At 41.2% G+C, this 17830-nt stretch overlaps 1 protein-coding gene and 1 long non-coding RNA gene across 12 annotated transcripts in view; one reads left to right on the top strand and one right to left on the bottom strand.

The window, feature by feature from the left end:
• Nucleotides 1-17830, top strand: part of MRTFB (myocardin related transcription factor B) — a 195564-nt gene that overhangs the window by 154908 nt on the left and 22826 nt on the right. For all 7 annotated transcript variants that reach the window (XM_009250486.4, XM_024241390.3, XM_054533491.2 and 4 more), the window contains 2 exons: nt 8103-8240; nt 14199-14446. In XM_009250486.4, the coding sequence (XP_009248761.3) occupies nt 8103-8240; nt 14199-14446 (386 nt within the window). The remainder of the gene's footprint in view (nt 1-8102; nt 8241-14198; nt 14447-17830) is intronic.
• LOC129050697 (uncharacterized) lies at nt 472-17326 on the bottom strand. 5 transcript variants are annotated; one of them, XR_008514411.2, is made up of 5 exons: nt 17272-17316; nt 16891-16932; nt 16475-16664; nt 6327-6499; nt 472-1224 (listed from the first exon to the last, which is right to left on the bottom strand). It is a non-coding gene; the product is annotated as an uncharacterized LOC129050697 (long non-coding RNA). The 5 variants fall into 5 exon arrangements; XR_008514410.2 differs by having other exon boundaries at nt 16891-16974; nt 17272-17313; XR_008514408.2 differs by lacking the exon at nt 16475-16664 and having other exon boundaries at nt 16891-16974; nt 17272-17326.

Genomic DNA, 17830 nt, shown 5'->3' with positions numbered 1-17830 from the left:
AAAGCGGAGGGAGTTTATTACCACTAGAATTGCTCTACAAGAAATGCTAAAAAGAATCCTTCAATCTGAAGTGAAAGGATGCCAGATAGTAACTCAAAGCCATAAGAAAATATAAAATTCGCCGGGCACGGTGGCTTACACCTGTAATCCCAGCACACTTTGGGAGGCCAAAGCGAGCGGATCACCTGAGGTCAGGAGTTCAAGACCAGCCTGACCAACATGGAGAAACCCTGTCTCTACTAAAAATACAAAATTAGTCAGATGTGGTGGCGCGTGCCTGTAATCCCAGCCACTCGGGAGGCTGAGGTAGGAGCATTGCTTGAATCCAGGAGGCAGAGGTTGTGGTGAGCCAAGATCGCGCCATCGCACTCCAGCCTGGGCAACAAGAGCAGAATTCTCATCTAAAAAAAAAAAAGAAGAAAAAGATAATACATGGACAAATATAAAAACAGTATTATAATTTTGGTTTGTAACTCTACTTTTTTTCCTACAGGATTTAAAATAACACATTCATTAAAAATTACAAATCTATATTAATGGCCACACAGTATATAACAACGTAGTTTGTGAATGACGTCAATAACATAGAGGGGGTGAAGCTGTAAAGAAGTAGCATTTTTTTATGTGACTGAAGTTGTTATCAATGTAAGATAGAATGTCATAATTCTAAGATGTTATTTGTAATTCCTATGGAAACAAAAAATCTGTAGAATCTGTGAACAGGTATATGCAAACCTACCCCCCAAAAGCTGAGGAAGCTCAGAGGCCAAAGAAAGAGGCTGACAAACCCAGTTTCTCAGAGAGAAATATTTTATAGGAACTTAAAAACAGAAGCAATGTCTTGGGTGGCTGTCCACACCTGCCATCCAGAAGGTATTCATGCCCGGCTAATTTTGTAGAGACAGGTTTTCGCCATATTGACCAGGCTGGTCTCGAACTCCTGAGCTCAGAGAGTCTGCCCACCTCAGCCTCCCAGAGATATTCTTTATATAGCAGGCTTTTAGGATAAAACATGTGCAGCTGGTCACACCTTCAGACTTTCTTGTCAAGACGTGACCACTGGGGAAGTTTGATAGCATCTTTATGAGGGGTTATCTATGCCATAGGCATTGTGTAAAGACCTTACTGCAGAACACCTTGCTGTGGAGGGGCCAACCACCAGTCACCATGGTAGTTTTGTTTCAAGATGGCATCAGACACTCGGCCATGTGACAGGCTATTTTCCTACAATGCAAAAAGAGAGGAGAATGGAATCAAAACAAGGCACTACGAAGCGTCAAACACAGACATCCTGTGTTTGTTCGTGGAAGACTTAATATTGTTAATATGTCAGTGCTACCCCAAACAATCTACAGATTCGGTACAGTTCCTATCAAAATCCTAATGTTGATTTTTGCAGAAATAGAAAAATCTTATGGAATCCTGAAAAACCAAAACAGTCTTGAATTTTAAAAAAATTAGAGGTCTCATGCTTCCTAATTTCAAAACTTACTACAAAGACACAGTAATTAAAACAGTGGTATTGGCATAAGATAAATAGAACAGTGAGCCGAGAAATAAGCCCTTAGATATGGGATCAAATGATCTTCAACAAAGGTGCCAAGACCATCCAGTGGGGAAAGGATAGTCTCGTCAACAAATGGTACTGGGAAAACTGAATATCCACATGCAAAAAAGAATGAAGTTGGACCTTTACCTAGCATCGTTGGCAAAAATTAACTCCATAGACAAAGATCTAAATATAATAACTAAAACTATAAAACTCTTAGAAGAAAATGTAGGGGAAAGCTTCATTACACTGGATTGGTTTCTTGGGTACGACACCAAGGCAGCAAAAGAAAAAATAATTTGAGGAAAGAAATCTTTCTTCAAAACGTTTTGGCCAGGCATAGTGACTCATGCCTGTAATCCCAGCTGTTTGGAAGGTCAGAGCAGGAGGACCCCTTGAGGCCAGGAGTTGAAGACCAACCTGGACAACACAGTGAGACCTCATCTCTACAAAAAATTAAAATTAAAAAAATTAGCTGGGCATGGTGGCGTGCACCTATAGTCCTAGCTACTCCAGAAACTGAGATGAGAGGATGAGTTGAGCCCAGGTTTGAGGTTACATTGATCTGTGAAAGCACCACTGCACTCCAGCCTGGGTGACAGAGCGAGAACCTGTCTCTTAAAAAAAAAGAAACAAGAAAAAAACTTCAGTGCATCAAAGGACATCAACAGAGTAAAAAAGCAATCCAAAAAATGGAAGAAAATATTTGCCAATTGTATATCTTATAAGGATTTGCTATGGTTTAGATGTTTGTCTCCTCCAAACCTCATGTCAAAATTTGATCCCCATTGTTAGAGGTAGGGCCTAATGGGATGCATTTGGGTTGTGGGGGCAGATCCCCCATGAATAGATTAACGGCCTTCCTTAGAGATAAGTGAATTCTCACTGCATTAGTTCCCATGAGAGCTTGTTGTAGAAAGAAGAAAGAAAGAAAGAGAGAGTGAGAAAGAGAGAGAGAAAGAAAGAAAAGGAAAGAAAGAAAGAAAGGAAGGAAAAGAAAGAAGAAAAGAAAAGAAGGAAGGAAGAAAGAAAAGCCTGGCCTCTCCCTGCTCTCTCTTACTTCCTCTTTTGCCCTGTAATATCTGTACACTGGCTCCATTTCCCCTCCCACCATGAGTGGAAGCAGCCTGAGGCCTTGCCAGATTGCACATGGTGGTGCCATGCATCCTGTACAATCTGCAGAATCGTGACCCAAATAAACCTCTTTTATAAATTATCCAGCCTCAATTTTTTTTTTTTTTTTTTTGAGATGGAGTCTTGCTCTGTCACCCAGGCTGGAGTGCAGTGGCGCAATCATGGCTCACTACAACCTCCACCTCCCAGGTTCAAGGGATTCTCCTGCCTCAGCTTCCTGAGTAGCTGGGATTACAGGCATGCAACACCACGCCCAGCTAATTTTTGTATTTTTAGTAGAGACAGGGTTTCACCATGTTGGTCAGGTTGGTCTCGAACTCCTGACCTCGTGATCCAACTGCCTCGGCCTCCCAAAGTGCTGGGATTACAGGCGTGAGCCACCATGCCCTGCCAAATATTTTTTAAAAGCAATCCAAAACAGACTAAGACAGGACTAATATCTAATGTACATAAAGAACTCTCCCACAACTCAACCACAAAAAAACTGTTCAAAAATGGGCAAAGGTTTGAATGTGGTTTTTGTTGCAGTCTATCTTTTTAAAAAAAAACGGGCAAAGGACTTGAATAGACATCCTTCTTAAGAGGATATGAAAATGGCCAATAAGCATCTAACAAGATACTGGATATCACTAATCTTTAAGGAAATGCTAATCAAAACCACAAGATACCACCTCATGCCCATTACAGTGGCTACTATCAAAAGAACAAAAAATAAGTTTGGAAGGATGTGCATAAATTGGAACTCTTGTATACTGTTGGTGGGAATGTGAAATGGTATAGCCACTGTGGACAATGTTCAGTCCTCAAAAAATTAAAATAGAATGCCAAATGAACCAGCAATTCCACTTCTGGGTATATGCCCAAAAGAAAACAGGGCTGGGTGCAGTGGCTTACACTTGTGATCCCAGCACTTTGGGAGGCCAAGTTGGGCGGATCACAAGGTCAGGAGATCGAGACCATCCTGGCCAACATGGTGAAACCCCATCTCTACTAAAAATAGAAAAATTAGCTGGGCGTGGTGGTGCGTGCCTGTAATCCCAGCTACTCAGGAGGCTGAGGCAGGAGAATCGCTTAGAACCCAGGAGGTGGAGGTTGCAGTGAGCCAAGATTGCGCCACTGCATTCCAGCCTGGGCGACAGAGCTAGACTCCGTCTCAAAAAACAAAAAAAGAATAGAAAACAGGAGTTAGATCAGATATTTGTATATCCCTGTTCATAGCAGCATTATTCACAATAGCCAAAATGTGAAAGCAACCCAAATGTCCACTGCCAGATGAATAGATAAACAAAATGTGCTATATTTGTACGTTGGAATAGTATTCAGCCTTTAAAAAGGAAGGAAATTCTGCATTCCATCATTGATGAAACTCTAGCTCATGTTCAATGAAATAAGCCAGTCACTAAAAGACAAATACTGTGTGATTCCACTTATACAAGATGCTTAGAGTAGTAAAAATCATAGAGGCAGAAAAGAAAATGATGATTGCCTGGGGGTGAGGGGAATGTGGAACCAGGGGTACATTGTTTAATGGGTATAGTGTATGGCTTGGGAACATGAACAAGTCTGGAGGTTCCAGTAGTGATGGTTGCAGAACAATATAAATGTAATTAATGCCATATACTTAAAAATGGTTAAATAGTAAATTTTGTGTTATATACATTTTAGTGTAATTTTTTAAATGCACTGTTAAAGCAGGGATACATGCAAATCCTCACTACCAATCAGGTCATCAAGTATCCACTGAATGTCCACTAGATTCTGTGCAAGGAAATTCACTTTTAATATTCAGTTACTTATTCTAAAAGTGAAATGCTTAAACTTATAGAAACAAATAGTGCTAGGTGATACATTTTTAACAAAGCTAGAGTTTTACGTAAAATATTCATCTATTAAATATGCAACGCGTGATTTTTGTTTTATTCAACTCGTTCATTTTTCATTTTATTTGGGAATTAGAATATGAAAACAATATTTAAAGAGTAATTGCATTTTGCCGTCTTAGTTAAGAACTCTGCTGCATCCTAAATTAAAAACATTATTGACTTAAAATCTATAATACAAAAAAGCTTTGTTTTTAAATATCTAGTTTCTGTCCCTCAAGACCACATAAAGAAATTCTAATAAAGAGGAACAGTCCGGAAGCAATGACTGGCCCTTGGCCTGTGCGCCATGTTCTGCAGCAGGAACAGTGCAGACATCTGAAACAGGATAGAGCTTTAATCAGCTGAGAGGTTTGCTCTGACTTCTGTTTTTTTTATATTGTAGCCAAGCTTGCCTGTAGCCATTTCTAGTAGGAGAAAAGTCAGTCTTTATGATCAACAGTGCCTTTTTAGTTTTTTTGTTTTTTAATGCATAAATATCCATTAAAAACCATCTTTCTGACATTTTCTTATGGGTTTCTGATGAAAATTAAAGATCTGGCCCTCGTGAGACCTGTAACCTGTAATGGAAACAGTGGTCAGATCCAATAAGACAAAGCAAAGTTTGCAGCTTTTTTTGTTTCTTTGGGGAAACAATTCAATCATTTTGAAATTAAATTTTTGTAGAACATAAGTTGAACTTAGGTCTCGGTGGCAATTTAAACCTATTTATATTTTAAATATTAAAAGTATTCTTTTAAGATTTTGACATATTGCTGAATTTACTATGGAACAAAATAAGTTTAAGTATCTCTTATGGCCTGAATACTTTAACTTTTATTTTAGGTTCACAGGTACATGTGCAGGTTTGTTATATTTGTAAATTGTATGTCACAGGGATTTGATGTAGATTCTTTTGTCACCCAGGTACTAAGCCTAATACTCAATAGTTATTTTTTCTGCTCCTCTCCCTCTTTCCACCCTCTACCCTCAAGTAGGCCCCAGTGTGTGTTGTTCCCCTCTATGTGTCCATGTGTTCTCATCATTTAGCTCCCACTTGTGAGAATTTGCAGTATTTGGTTTTCTGTTCCTGCATTCGTTCGCTATTGTAATGGCCCCCAGCTCCAGGCCTGGATACTCTTTTAATCCTTTTTGGAATACATCACTTCAAAATTATTCACACTTAGATTCTTTTGCTAACTTTAGCCACTAGGAGCCTGACCCCTTGATATAGTCTAAGTGGGGTTTGATAGGGGAATGGAGGGGCTTTTGTTGTGTTTTGGTCCTTTCTAAAGCACATTAAAATGGCTGGCAAAATTAGAAGTTATGATATATTTATCTTCAGATTAGGTAGAGTCAACAGTCACTGTATTTCAGTTGGGTTATTCTTGTGTTATGCTGGAGTCTGGTTTTCTGGGTAGCAAAGTCACATTGAAATACCAAAAGAGCTAATAAGATAGGCACAGTCTAGAAATTTAGGCAAGACATCATAAATATTACATTTGATACTACATCCATGCTCCTGGGTTATTTTTCATGATTGACACTTACTGCTCTCAGATTCATCACACTATCTTCAGTCACTGGGGGCTGGACTGGTAAAATAGCTTGCCAGGTAAGGATTTATATGCAAAGAAATCTATAGAGATCGGAATTCAAACATTTTAGTCTGTTTCACGTATCAGTTACATAATAGCCAAGGAATGTTTTCCCCTCTGTGAACATTGACCCAGAGGTAAGTATCCCCATTTCAAAAAAATATGCAAGGTGAAAGGAAAACCAACCACGTAAAGTCATATTCAGTAAAGAAGTGATCAGCTAACATCTTCCACTTTATGTATGAGGCTTGGTTGGTCAGAGATTCACTGAGGAGCCAGATGTCTCAGGGCTCTTTGCAGGCAGAAGTCTGCTGGAACACAGGTGTCCATTTTCTTAGATGAGCCCTTTCCCTTCATTTCTATTTAAAAATAAAATTGAATGCAGCCATCTTTCAGAGTAAGGTCTTTCATATTGTCAACACTCACAGTTACTAATAACTGAAAAGCTGAAATCTGCAGCTGAAACCTCAGGGAGCGGGAGAGCTGACACGGGCATGCACGATTAATTGCACACTCGCACACACACGGTCCCAGCTGGGCTTGAGAACGTGACCTAGTGTGAGTAAAGCCAGAAGGAATGCCCATTCATCAATTAAACAAATATTTGTTTGAGTTAACCAGTGTGTGCCAAGCTTCATATTTCATGCTGCTAATAGCCCTCCAAGTTTTCAGGTCATTTATTTTAAGGAGGAAAAATACGGTTTGCTATTTTAAAATGCAAATACTTTAACAAGATTTTGATTGTTGGTGTAGGGAATTTAAGAGTTGTTCAGGGAAGTGGAAGTGATAAAGGAGGACATTTTTCCTTAAGATAAGGGTGGTATAAGTCAGTCCAAGTACTAATCCATATGCAAATTTTGACTAGTTTATTACAATAGTAATTGTTCTTTACAATAAACAAATACTTAAAATCTATGTAAAGTAGATTGCTGGTGAGAATTGATAAAACCTAGTAAAGCTTTCTGTAGCTTCCTTTGTTAATAATATGTGACCCCAAACTAAGATTCAGCAATTGTCAATTTTGGCCTGGGTAACAAAGTAGTTTCTTGTTTTAAGTATGGAGAGATAATGTTGCCGGTAAAACAGATCAGTCTTACCAAAATATATTCTTCAAATCTTCTGTTGCAAGAAATGGGGGAATATGGTTAGTCAGATTTGGAGAGAGGAACAGAGAAGCACATTTATGGACACATGGTGGCATGGGCATTCAGGAAGGATGCTGCCAGAGGGTAGGTTGAGTGTGATGCAGGGAAGCCCGAAGGTCATGTTTGGATCAGCCAGGGTCAGCATGACCTGTATAGCAAAGGGACTTTATGAATACCGTGTATTGACTAGGCACAGTGGCTCATGCGTGTAATCTCAGCACTTTGGGAGGCCGAGGTAGGTGGATCACTTGAGGTCAGGGGTTCAAGACCAGCCTGGCTAACATGGTGAAACCCCCATGTCTACTAAAAATACAAAAACTAGCAAAGTGTGGTGGTGCATGCCTGTAGTTCCAGATACTTGGGAGGCCAAAGCCAGAGAATTGCTTGAACCCAGGAGGCAGAGGTTGCAGTGAGCCAAGATCACCCCGCTGCATTCCAGCCTGAGTGAGACTCCCTCTCAAAAAAAAAAAAAAACAAATACCATGTATTGTTTTGATCATATGTACAAGTGTCTTGGACTTTTCTTTCCCTGCCAATAAAGAGTGGGTTCTGACCGTCTTTTTGAGAAAATACTCCAGTATCGTCAGTCTAACCTTACTTGGCTTTAGTTATTCACTGCTCTTAAAGACTAAATGATTGGCTCCACTGAGGCGTAAAGCATGTTATTCCACCATCTGGCCTCAGACATAATCATATATTTTTCCTTTGCTTCTTTTCTAGTGGACTTAAAAACCAGGTCATTCCCTTGTAATTCTAATTTTTCTGTTTTTATGATCATTCATTTCACAGACTTGTTCCTTTTTGCCTTTTCCACCAGTTTGCTTCAGTGTCCCCAACAGTTCCTGAATTCTTGAAAACTCCTCCAACTGCAGATCAGCCTCCCCCACGGCCTGCAGCTCCTGTCCTCCCCACAAACACTGTGTCCTCAGCAAAGCCTGGCCCAGCACTGGTGAAGGTGGGTACTTTGGATACACCCTGGGTTTGGTGGCTTTATTTGTGACTCTGTCTGTAGCCCTGTGAATGGAAGACAAAGGCATTTATCCAACTTGCTCAGCCTGCCTTTTAGCCCAAAGTCTTAAAAACTAAGCCATGCAAAGACTTGCTAGACTGGGGTCTTCATGTTTGAAATTGTGCTATAATCATAGAAAAATGGCACAAATTTTGGTCTACTTAAAACACTAGGGGCCGGATGCAGTGGCTTACTTCTGTAATCCCAGTGCTTTGGAAGGCTGAGGCGGAAGGATGACTTGAGGCCAGGAGTTTGAGAACAGCCTGGGCAACATAGCAAGCAACATAGCAAGACACTATCTCTACAAAAAATTCAAAAAGTTAGCCAGAGGTGGTGGTGCATGCCAGTAGTCTCAGCTACTCAGGAGGCTGAGGCAAGAGGATCACTTGAGCCTTGGAGTTTGAGGCTGCAGTGAGCTATGGTCACACCATTGCACTCTAGCTTGGGTGACAGAGCAAGACCCTGTCTCTTTAAAAAGAAACAAAACCAACTACTGGGGCTATGCAGAAAGCCCTGGTTCTGCCACCCAGGCCACTAAGATGAAACAAGAGAAAAACAGATTTAAACTTTTTAGAATTGTGTTTAGAACTTCTAGATAAGGTGGGTGAGGAGAATAAAGTGAGGAATAGTTTAGGTGAATATACATCTCAAACTTTTAAAACTAAAAAAGGATATTACAGTTACCTAACTTCTCACCACCCTTCAGATGGGGAGACTGAGGCCCAAAGAAGAAATGACAAAGCCAGGAAGGGTCCCAACCTCCCGAATCCAAGTCTAGCTCTCTCCTGCCTTCCCCACCTGTTGCAGAACTCTTCTGAGGCAAGGGAGCATCTTTCAGATGAACACAATGCATATTTCTCACGGCCCTCTGTCCCCGGGACTGTCCTTGTCCCTGACCTTCCTGGAGAGAAGGCCCTTGTCAGCGTGGCCGAGTATTGGTGGCTTCAGGACATACATCAGTGTATTTCCCCATCTTCTGTTGCTTAGCATTGGAGTCGGAAATTCCAGAGGGTCGCAAGTGGCAACCCTGCCCATGAAATCAGTTTTATACCTCCTCTCCCAACATCCCCACGCATGCAACCCCGACGGCACAGAAGGTCTGCATGCACAGCCCTCCTTCCCTGCCGATCCTCAAAACGGGTTCTCTGCCTCTCCATCTCTCTGAATGTCTGCTATTCACTGATGTCTTTTAAGGAAGGCTTTGGTTCTAGAGGAAGAAGCATTGTTTAAGAATGTGAAATTCAGGGGTTGGTTAGATAATTCTAGGACTATGCCAAGAGAGGAGGGGACAGGAACACATTAGGAAACAGACCAGAATTGTTTCAGTGTTTGTATAAGGAAAGCTGTTTCCCATCCTTCACTTGTAGGGGCTGGTAGGTAATAGCAGATTCTGTCTGAGGAACACCGGTTATTATGTTTCTGTACCCCTCCTCTACAGGTGCCTTCCTGACTGTGGCTGGGACAATTATTTTATCACTCTACAACGATCATACTCGAACCCCATTTTGAGTGTAAATTATCCTAGACCCCGTTCATTCTTATGGTCAGTTTTAAAAGACTAAAAATAAAATGTATACCTAGGTGCAGTGGCTCGCGCCTGTAATCCCTGCACTTTGGGAGGCCAAGGTGGGCAGATTGCTTGAGCTCAGGAGTTTGAGACCAACCTGGGCAACATGGCAAAACCCCATCTCTATAAAGTGTACAAAAAAATTAGTTGGGCATGGTGGCGCACACCTATACTCCCAGCTACTTGGAGGCTGAGGTGGGAGGATCACTTGAGCCCAGGAGGTTAAAGCTGCAGTGAGCCGAGATCATGTGCCTGCACTCCAGCCTGGGTGACAGAATGAGACCCTGCCTCAAAAGCAAATAAATAAAATGAATTATTGATAATGAAATAAGAAGGTAAATAGTGAATTGATTAATATTGTGGGATTGAAGGAATAAGTGGGGGAAAGTGTTTTCTGACATCAAGGTATATACCTTAAGTGCCTGATAATTAAAGTTATTTCCAATTAGCATGCACGTTCACCATTCATTTGTTGAACGGATACTTATTCAAGCACCTTCTATGTGCCAGGCACTGTTCTGGGTACTAGGAATAGATAAAGCAAGGAACAAAAGATCACAAATCCCCACCCTTAGGGTACACAGACAGCCAAATATAGAGTGTGCTGGGTGGTGATGAATAATGTGAGGATGGGGGTGCTGGGGAGACAAGGAGAGACGTGTCTTTTAAATGAGGTGGTCTGGGGATACGCAGATGGCATTTGGACAGAGATCTGAAAGAAATGAGGGTGTGAGCCATGAAGATATCTATGGGAAGAAAATTTCACCAAGGCAGCCAGTATGACTCCAACAGCAATGGCCGAGGCAGACAGGGTGTGGCCAGAGACCAGCGTCTGTAGAGCCTTGTAAGAAGTTAGGCTTTGTGTTACCACTAAGGGAAGAAGCTGCTGTAACATTTTTGAGCTGATGTGTTAGAAACAGTAGGGCGCAAAGGTAGAAGCAGAGACAGGTAAAATGCACAGCAGGAGACAGTGGCAGCTGGGGAGATAACAGAAGTGGTTGGATTCTGGCTGCATTTGAAGGCTAAGCTGCCAGGATTTGTGGACAAGTTGGATATGTGGTGTGAAGAAGAGGAGTTGTGAACCATCTACTGTTGTGTGTCTAAGCGACTAGCAACTTGCAGTTGCTGCGTCGTGTAATGGAAAGGAGTACACCTGGAGTGTGAGGTGCTGTGCGGGCACCGCGTGACGTCCTAGAGGCAGCTGGATCGATGAGTGCAGACCTTAGGAGAGAGGTCTAGGTTGGGAATAGAAATGTGGGTCATCAGTGTATAAATGGCATTTAAAGCCATGAAACCCAGTTAAATTACCTAGGGTCTAAGTACAGGTGAAAAAGCTGTGCAAGAAGTGAGTTCTTGGGAACCTCCAACATTTTAGAGAGGAGAACCAGCAAAGGAGACTCAGCAAAAACAGCCAGCAAGAGTGAGGCAAGGCAGCCCTGAAGCCAGACACGATGTTTCAAGAAGGGAGAGAGCAACTGTATCAAAGGCTGCTGTGCCTCAGTTAAGATGAGTGCTGGGAACTGGCCTTGGTTTAACGTTGAAGCACAGCGACCTTGACAAGAACAGTTTCTGAAAGTTTAGTTGGAGTGGGCACAAGAGAGCCTGAAAGGCAGAGCTGGAGATGGTATTACAGAAAGCTTTTCTTGAGAGCCCACAGAAATGGGTCTGTAGCTTGATTAGACTGTAGGGTCAAGGAGGGCTGTTTGTGATCCAGTGGAAGTGATCCAGGAGAAGAGTGGGGAACCACAGCCAGGTGTGGGCAAGGGAATACAGAATCCAGTTGAGGAGGGAAGGGCCAGCCTGAGACAGCAACACCAGCAGGAAGGAAAGCGCAGAGTTTCGGTGCAGGCAGGCACTCAGCTCTGTGCTGATCACTTACATGTTCTCCATGTTTAGGCAGTGAGGTCATCAGTTGACAGTGAGGATGAGAGTGAAATATTACAGGTTTGGAGAGAGAAGAAAAGATAAGGCAGTATTCTATAAGAGTAGGAAAATTAAAGGACCAGAAAAATGTAACAGGATGGCCACGTAGCACTGTTGAGCCCTTGAAGTTGGTGGTCACGAGTTTAAAGTGAGACTTGTCAGCATGGTTTTATGTTTTTCCTGTAGCCACTTTCAGTTATATGAGTACAGGCACGAAGTAGACCACTGGTTCTCAGCAGGGGTAAGTTTGCCTCCCACCACAGACGTCTGGCAATGTCTGGAGACGTTTCTGGTTGTCACAATGTGGGGGACGAGGGGGGTGGGTGGAGGTTGCTAGGGGCATCTAATGGGTAGTGGCCAAGGATGCCGTTGAACATCCAACAGTGCACGGGATGGGCTCCCACAACACAATTACTTAGCTCAAAACATCCGTAGAGACATTGTCGAGAAACAGAAGGAGACAGAATTAGATAAGGGTTTTTCCAGGTGTGTATGACAAAGAGGGGACTATGCAAGTGAGGGGACAGTGGGATATAGCTTGGTAAGGAGGGAAGTGAGGAACATGTAAAGGTTGTAACAGAAAAGGATTGTAGGTCTCAGTGGCATCAAATAATTGTTGTAGTTGGCATCCTAGATGGAGTAAATTGACAAAATACGTGGTGGGTATCAGATTGGGATGCTGGGAAGCGAGGGAGGTTCAAATAATTACAAGATCTAGGCTGTCATCATACACTGGCTGGCTGAGAGAGAAGATGAGATATCTAGAAGCAACGAAGTCAAGGAACTAAGAGACCAGAATGTTAGAAGGATTGTACATGTGGATATTAAAATCATCAAGAACAGTGACTAAAGTTATGTTGAAGAGAGTAAAGAGCATTGGGAGTGTCAGATGTGTCGTAGGAGTCAGTAAAGAACTAGGAGGAGGCCAGGTCCTGATGCTCAAGTCTGAAAGCATGAGATGAGATTAACAACCAATCATTTCCAATACATAATTACTTTTTATAAATTCTTATTTACCAGTGTTTAAAAATAGGCTCCTAGTTAATTGGATTATATTATGTCCAATAGTATGCCGGTAAATGTTTAATAACTGGCTGGGCTCAGAGGGCAGATTATAGCCTTTGCCAATTCCAGTGGTGTAAATATTCCCACAGTGGCCAGTTTCAGGCTACCAGTGTGATATTGCTGAATGTACAGTTGGGAGAAGCAGCACACATTTGGTTCTCATGAGTAAGAGCTGGCTCCAGCACCCCACTGGATATGTCCGTAAACTGTTATGTAAAAATGGCCATAAAAATCTTGTTGCAGAATCATTCTTTTATACAAGGGATTTAAGAATTCATGACATATCAAGTGAAGAGAGAGAAAGGCACATTTCTAATAAGCATATATGGTATCATCCCAATTATATTAAAACATATCCAAAGGAAGGATATAAAAAAGAATGTTAATAGTCACATTCTATGAATGTTAGCATAGCCTAACATTAGAAATGAGACTATTCCTAACCTGCAGAATGCGGTGAGTTTTGTTTTATTCTTCTTTGGTTGCAGTGTCCTAATTCTTTGGATATGAATATAGATAATGTGATCATATCAATAGCTCCATTTAATTGAGTACTTCTCAAAGTCTTTGTATTAAGTTGGGTATGCACCCTAAAGAAGCTTAGGAATATTTTCATATATTTTCTTTTTTGTTTGTTTGGATGGGTTTTTTTCAGATGACAGTATCTTAGAATCTGAATACTGAAAAGTATAAAGTGATCTGATAACTTAAAAACTGAGAAGACAGCAAGACCTCAGGAAAACATCATCTGATTCCTAATCTTAAGATGAGGGATACATGGTCTCACATCCCAGTTTCAAAGGAAAAATCTAGTATTTTTGAAAAATGTTCAAATTCATGTTCATATCACTCAGTATTTGTTTTTGTATTATATTCCTTAGAGATAGTTTATATTCTGTTTTCTTCTCATTGGAAGCATTTTTTCATTTTTACATATTCTCCACAGAATTTTTAGCTATTACATGGTTTTGGTGAAGTATACTTAACCTTTTCCCATTGTATATTTAGCATGCAGCTTGTTTTTTACTAGGAGATTGTATGTGTAAGCACTTGGTAGTGTGTTCACACGGGAGACCCAAGGTCAGTGTGCATTGAGTTTGAATAGCTCATGCTGAGCATCTTGCCCATACCCTGAGGGAACAGTGCAGCAGGAGAAAATTTCTTGGTCAAAGTTAACATGCAAACGTTTTCATGGCTTTTGAAATGAATTTAGCATATTGCTTTCCAAAGTGGCTGTACCCGTATCTAAGGTACATTTCTTTTTAATTTCAAATCATTTAGTCACGCAGTACAAAAGATTTTATGTGGTGACATCTCTTTAAATGTTATTTTCTTTTTCTCAAAAATAGCAAAGCCATCCCAAGAATCCGAATGACAAACACCGTAGCAAAAAGTGCAAAGATCCCAAACCACGGGTAAAGAAGTTAAAGTACCACCAATACATTCCACCAGATCAGAAGGGTGAGAAGAACGAGCCGCAGATGGACTCCAACTACGCCCGCCTGCTCCAGCAGCAGCAGCTGTTCCTGCAGCTGCAGATCCTGAGTCAGCAGAAGCAGCACTACAACTACCAGACCATCCTGCCTGCACCATTCAAGTACGGCGGGGCCCATGCTGTCCTCAACGCGGGGTTTTCTGTGGTTTTTTATGAGGAACTATAAGTTACCAAAAGTTGAATATTGTCATTTATTTGTGCTCAGTGATGATTTTCATTTCTTTGTTATCAGAGCTTATCACACAGTGTCTGAAGTCCACATGGTGAAAGTGGCCTGCATTCCAGTCCAGTTTCTGTCCTCCAAAATACGTTCTGAATTTTTACAAGTTAGAAATGCCTTTTCACAATTATTCATCCAGATTTGCCTATTACTAGAACACCAAAATAGTACTAGATGCTCTGAGAAAAGCGTAAGTAGTATAAGACCTGGCATAAACAGCTGAAAGAAGAGAAGGGTGGGCATGAAAGCCGAAGTGGTCAAAGGAAAGCCTGGTGGAAAAGACAGGATCTTTGTATATAGAGAAGGCTCGAGAAGGGGCTTTCCAGGCACAGGGGAATGCTGTGAGCACTAGTACAGAGGAAGGAATAGAGTAAGTAGTGCCTCTTCATTGGAAGGTGAGAAATATTGCCTAAACAAAGAATCTGATTAATTTTTAAGTAAAAAGTGGAAGACAAAAATCGAGTAGAGCCAATGTCTAAGGGGACTTGAAGCTGGGCAGAAGACCTTACTCAACACAGCAGATAGACAACGGAGTGCTTCAGAGCGGGCTGCTGACGCGGTGAGGCCAAAATGTAAGAAAAAACAGCTGGACGCTGGTGTTGAAGGGACGTCTGGAGACAACGAAGAGCTCTGGCAGCAGAGTGAGTGTTTCAGAAGACAGTTAAAGGCCTTGGTGACCAACAACTGCGGAGAAGGAAGGTGTTTTCAAAGTTTGAACCCAACTGTGGGGGACAGAAGGGAGTGAATTCTGAAACTGAATTCGCAGCAAGACATCAATGGCTAATTTTAATTACATAATAAAGAAAATTTCTGGATATACATTCCCAATATGCTTTTTCTGGGAAACAGAGATAAAAATGCAAAGATCTTGTCTTCATTTTCCTCACTTTTCATGAAAAAGAAATTTTTGCATTTGACTCTAGAAAGAGATGCAAAAGCTCATTATAATGAAAAATTAATTAGCCATGATCAGGTTATTCAACTTATGATTACATGACCTGTAGACACTTCTGTTTTCTACATGTCGCCTAAGCATTCCCTCATAGGTAGCCCCTCTTTTCCCTCTTAAGAGTCAAATATCTTGAGGAAGATTAAACCTATTAGTAATTCAGACCTGATTGTGAAGTACTTAAATCTAAAACATCAGGGCATGGAGATGAAGAGAGAAAGAACTTTGTATCCAGTTACTATTTTAAGAGCAGGCAGGCCCAGGTGAGCTATTGACATTGGAAGGGAATCAGGGGAGACCAAAGAGAATTGGAAGAGAATCAGAGACAAGCTGCTGCTACTTTGCAGCTTTGTCCAGGCCTTAGGGAGGCCTCCTCCACTGCCATCCTCCTTTGGCATTGGGCACCAATAATAATGGTAATGATGGCTCACAGTTACTACTTACAATGTATTGTGCTTAAAACCGTGCATCATCCTCATCCTCGCCTCAAGTCTAGGAGGAATTGCTGTTATTGACCCCATTCCCAGATGAGGATGCTGTTAAGGTGAAAATCCCAAAGGATTTTTTTTTTATATCTTTGAAACAGTCTTTTCTGTAATGAAAGAATTTGGCTGTGCGACTGGCTTTGTAGATAGGAAGAATCCATCAGAGGTGTGGGCTTGCTGAACTGTTACCAGTTCTTTGTCTTTCCATTAAGGCTTCAATTCCCCTCTCCTCCTCCTCCTCAATAACCAAGCTCACCCAAGAACAGTATCATACAAGAAGACCCAGGATACTAGAAGGAGAAAGAACACTTATTTTTGTGTATTATTTAACCACAAAAAGAATGTAAGTCCTGTTCAATTTCCATATCCTGAAAATGGAGGCCTTGTTTCCTAATGCATTGTTTATATTTATCAAAATTCCATTACAAGAAACTGAATATGGAAGTCATACAGTGCCCACAGTGGTGGGATTTTACCTGAATCCTGTAGCCCTTTGCCACCACAAAGGAGCAAGCGCCCAAAGGGACTAGACTTTAGTCCATCCCAGCTTGTCCGCACAATGAGAGGTCACTGGAGGTCCCCGAAGGCCACTGCATCCCTCTGAACTCAGGTCTCTCATCTGCCAATCACATTTGTCAACAACTTCTCTCCTTTTTTTTCTCCCCTCTATTGATTTGGGAGAAAAATAGATTAACATGTTTCTATTATAAAGATTGAGTTAAATACCAAACTGTTCATTTTAATAGGTAGAGTATTATAGAATCTCAACAGGAAAAAAAAACAGCATGAGTAGAATAATTACATTCATTCCCAAGGGGGTAATACCACTCGCGAGGAAGCAAAAGGTGGCTCAGCAGGGAGATGCCTCTTATGTAATAAAGCACAGACTTACCTGCGGTCCATAAACACATGCATTGTGTCTGTGGTGTTGAAACTTCATGGGGGGAGAGATTTGGAGAAAAATGTCTAAAAGGCTCTTTCAGGGGACAATAATGAATGAAAATAAGGTGGAGAAACACTGATTTAAAGAAAATGTTTTCATAACTCTGAGATTTTACAGTTGAATTTTTATAAAGGATGATAATGATGCATAAAATATTTGCCATTTCATCCAATGATAAGAAACTTCATCCCAAAGATTTCCATTATTTAAGTTCAACAAAATTTAGCCAGGTTTTAGAAGACCCCAAAATGAATGTCAAGAGTTAGCTATTGACAAAGCCAGCAATGGATTCAACCATAGCCTTCCCAGAACTCTTCAGAGAAAGCTCACCCAACTATGGCTGTCACCCTGTAGGCACTGTCACCTCAAATCCCTGTTTCAGAATGTGGAATTCCAAGTCTCTTGGCTTCAGCACCAAGGCTTTGTGTGATAATAAAGCCTGAAGCTGCAATGGAATCAGCTGTATGGTAGCAACCATCCAGAAAGGAAACACCACTGTTACCAAGAGTATCACAGTTGGAAGATGTTAGGTGGGGATCTTATTTTAATACTGAAAGTTTAGGGAAATTAGTACAAAGCACCTAACTGTAGTAGAATTTGACAAGTGCTGCACCAACTTCTTTTAAATAAGCTTTTTAAATTGAAGTATAAGTTACCTACAGAAAAGTCTGCAAATTATAAGTGAAAATTGACGCAAAAATAAATACACTCCTGTATCCAATACCCAAACCAAGAACATTTGCAGTACCCCAAAAGCCCCCTTTGTCTCCCTTTTCCGTAATGGTCCTGACTTCTATCCCCAGAGATTAGTTTTGCCTGTTTTGGGGTTTTTTTTGTTTTTTTTTTTTTTTTTGAGATGGATTCTCACTCTGTCACCCAGGCTGGAGTG

This window comes from Pongo abelii, chromosome 18, assembly GCF_028885655.2.
Source record: "Pongo abelii isolate AG06213 chromosome 18, NHGRI_mPonAbe1-v2.0_pri, whole genome shotgun sequence".
In the NCBI taxonomy this organism is placed as follows: domain Eukaryota; kingdom Metazoa; phylum Chordata; class Mammalia; order Primates; family Hominidae; genus Pongo; species Pongo abelii.
The sequence above is the reverse complement of the archived record's forward strand: the minus strand, read 5'-3'. Positions and strand labels throughout refer to the sequence as shown.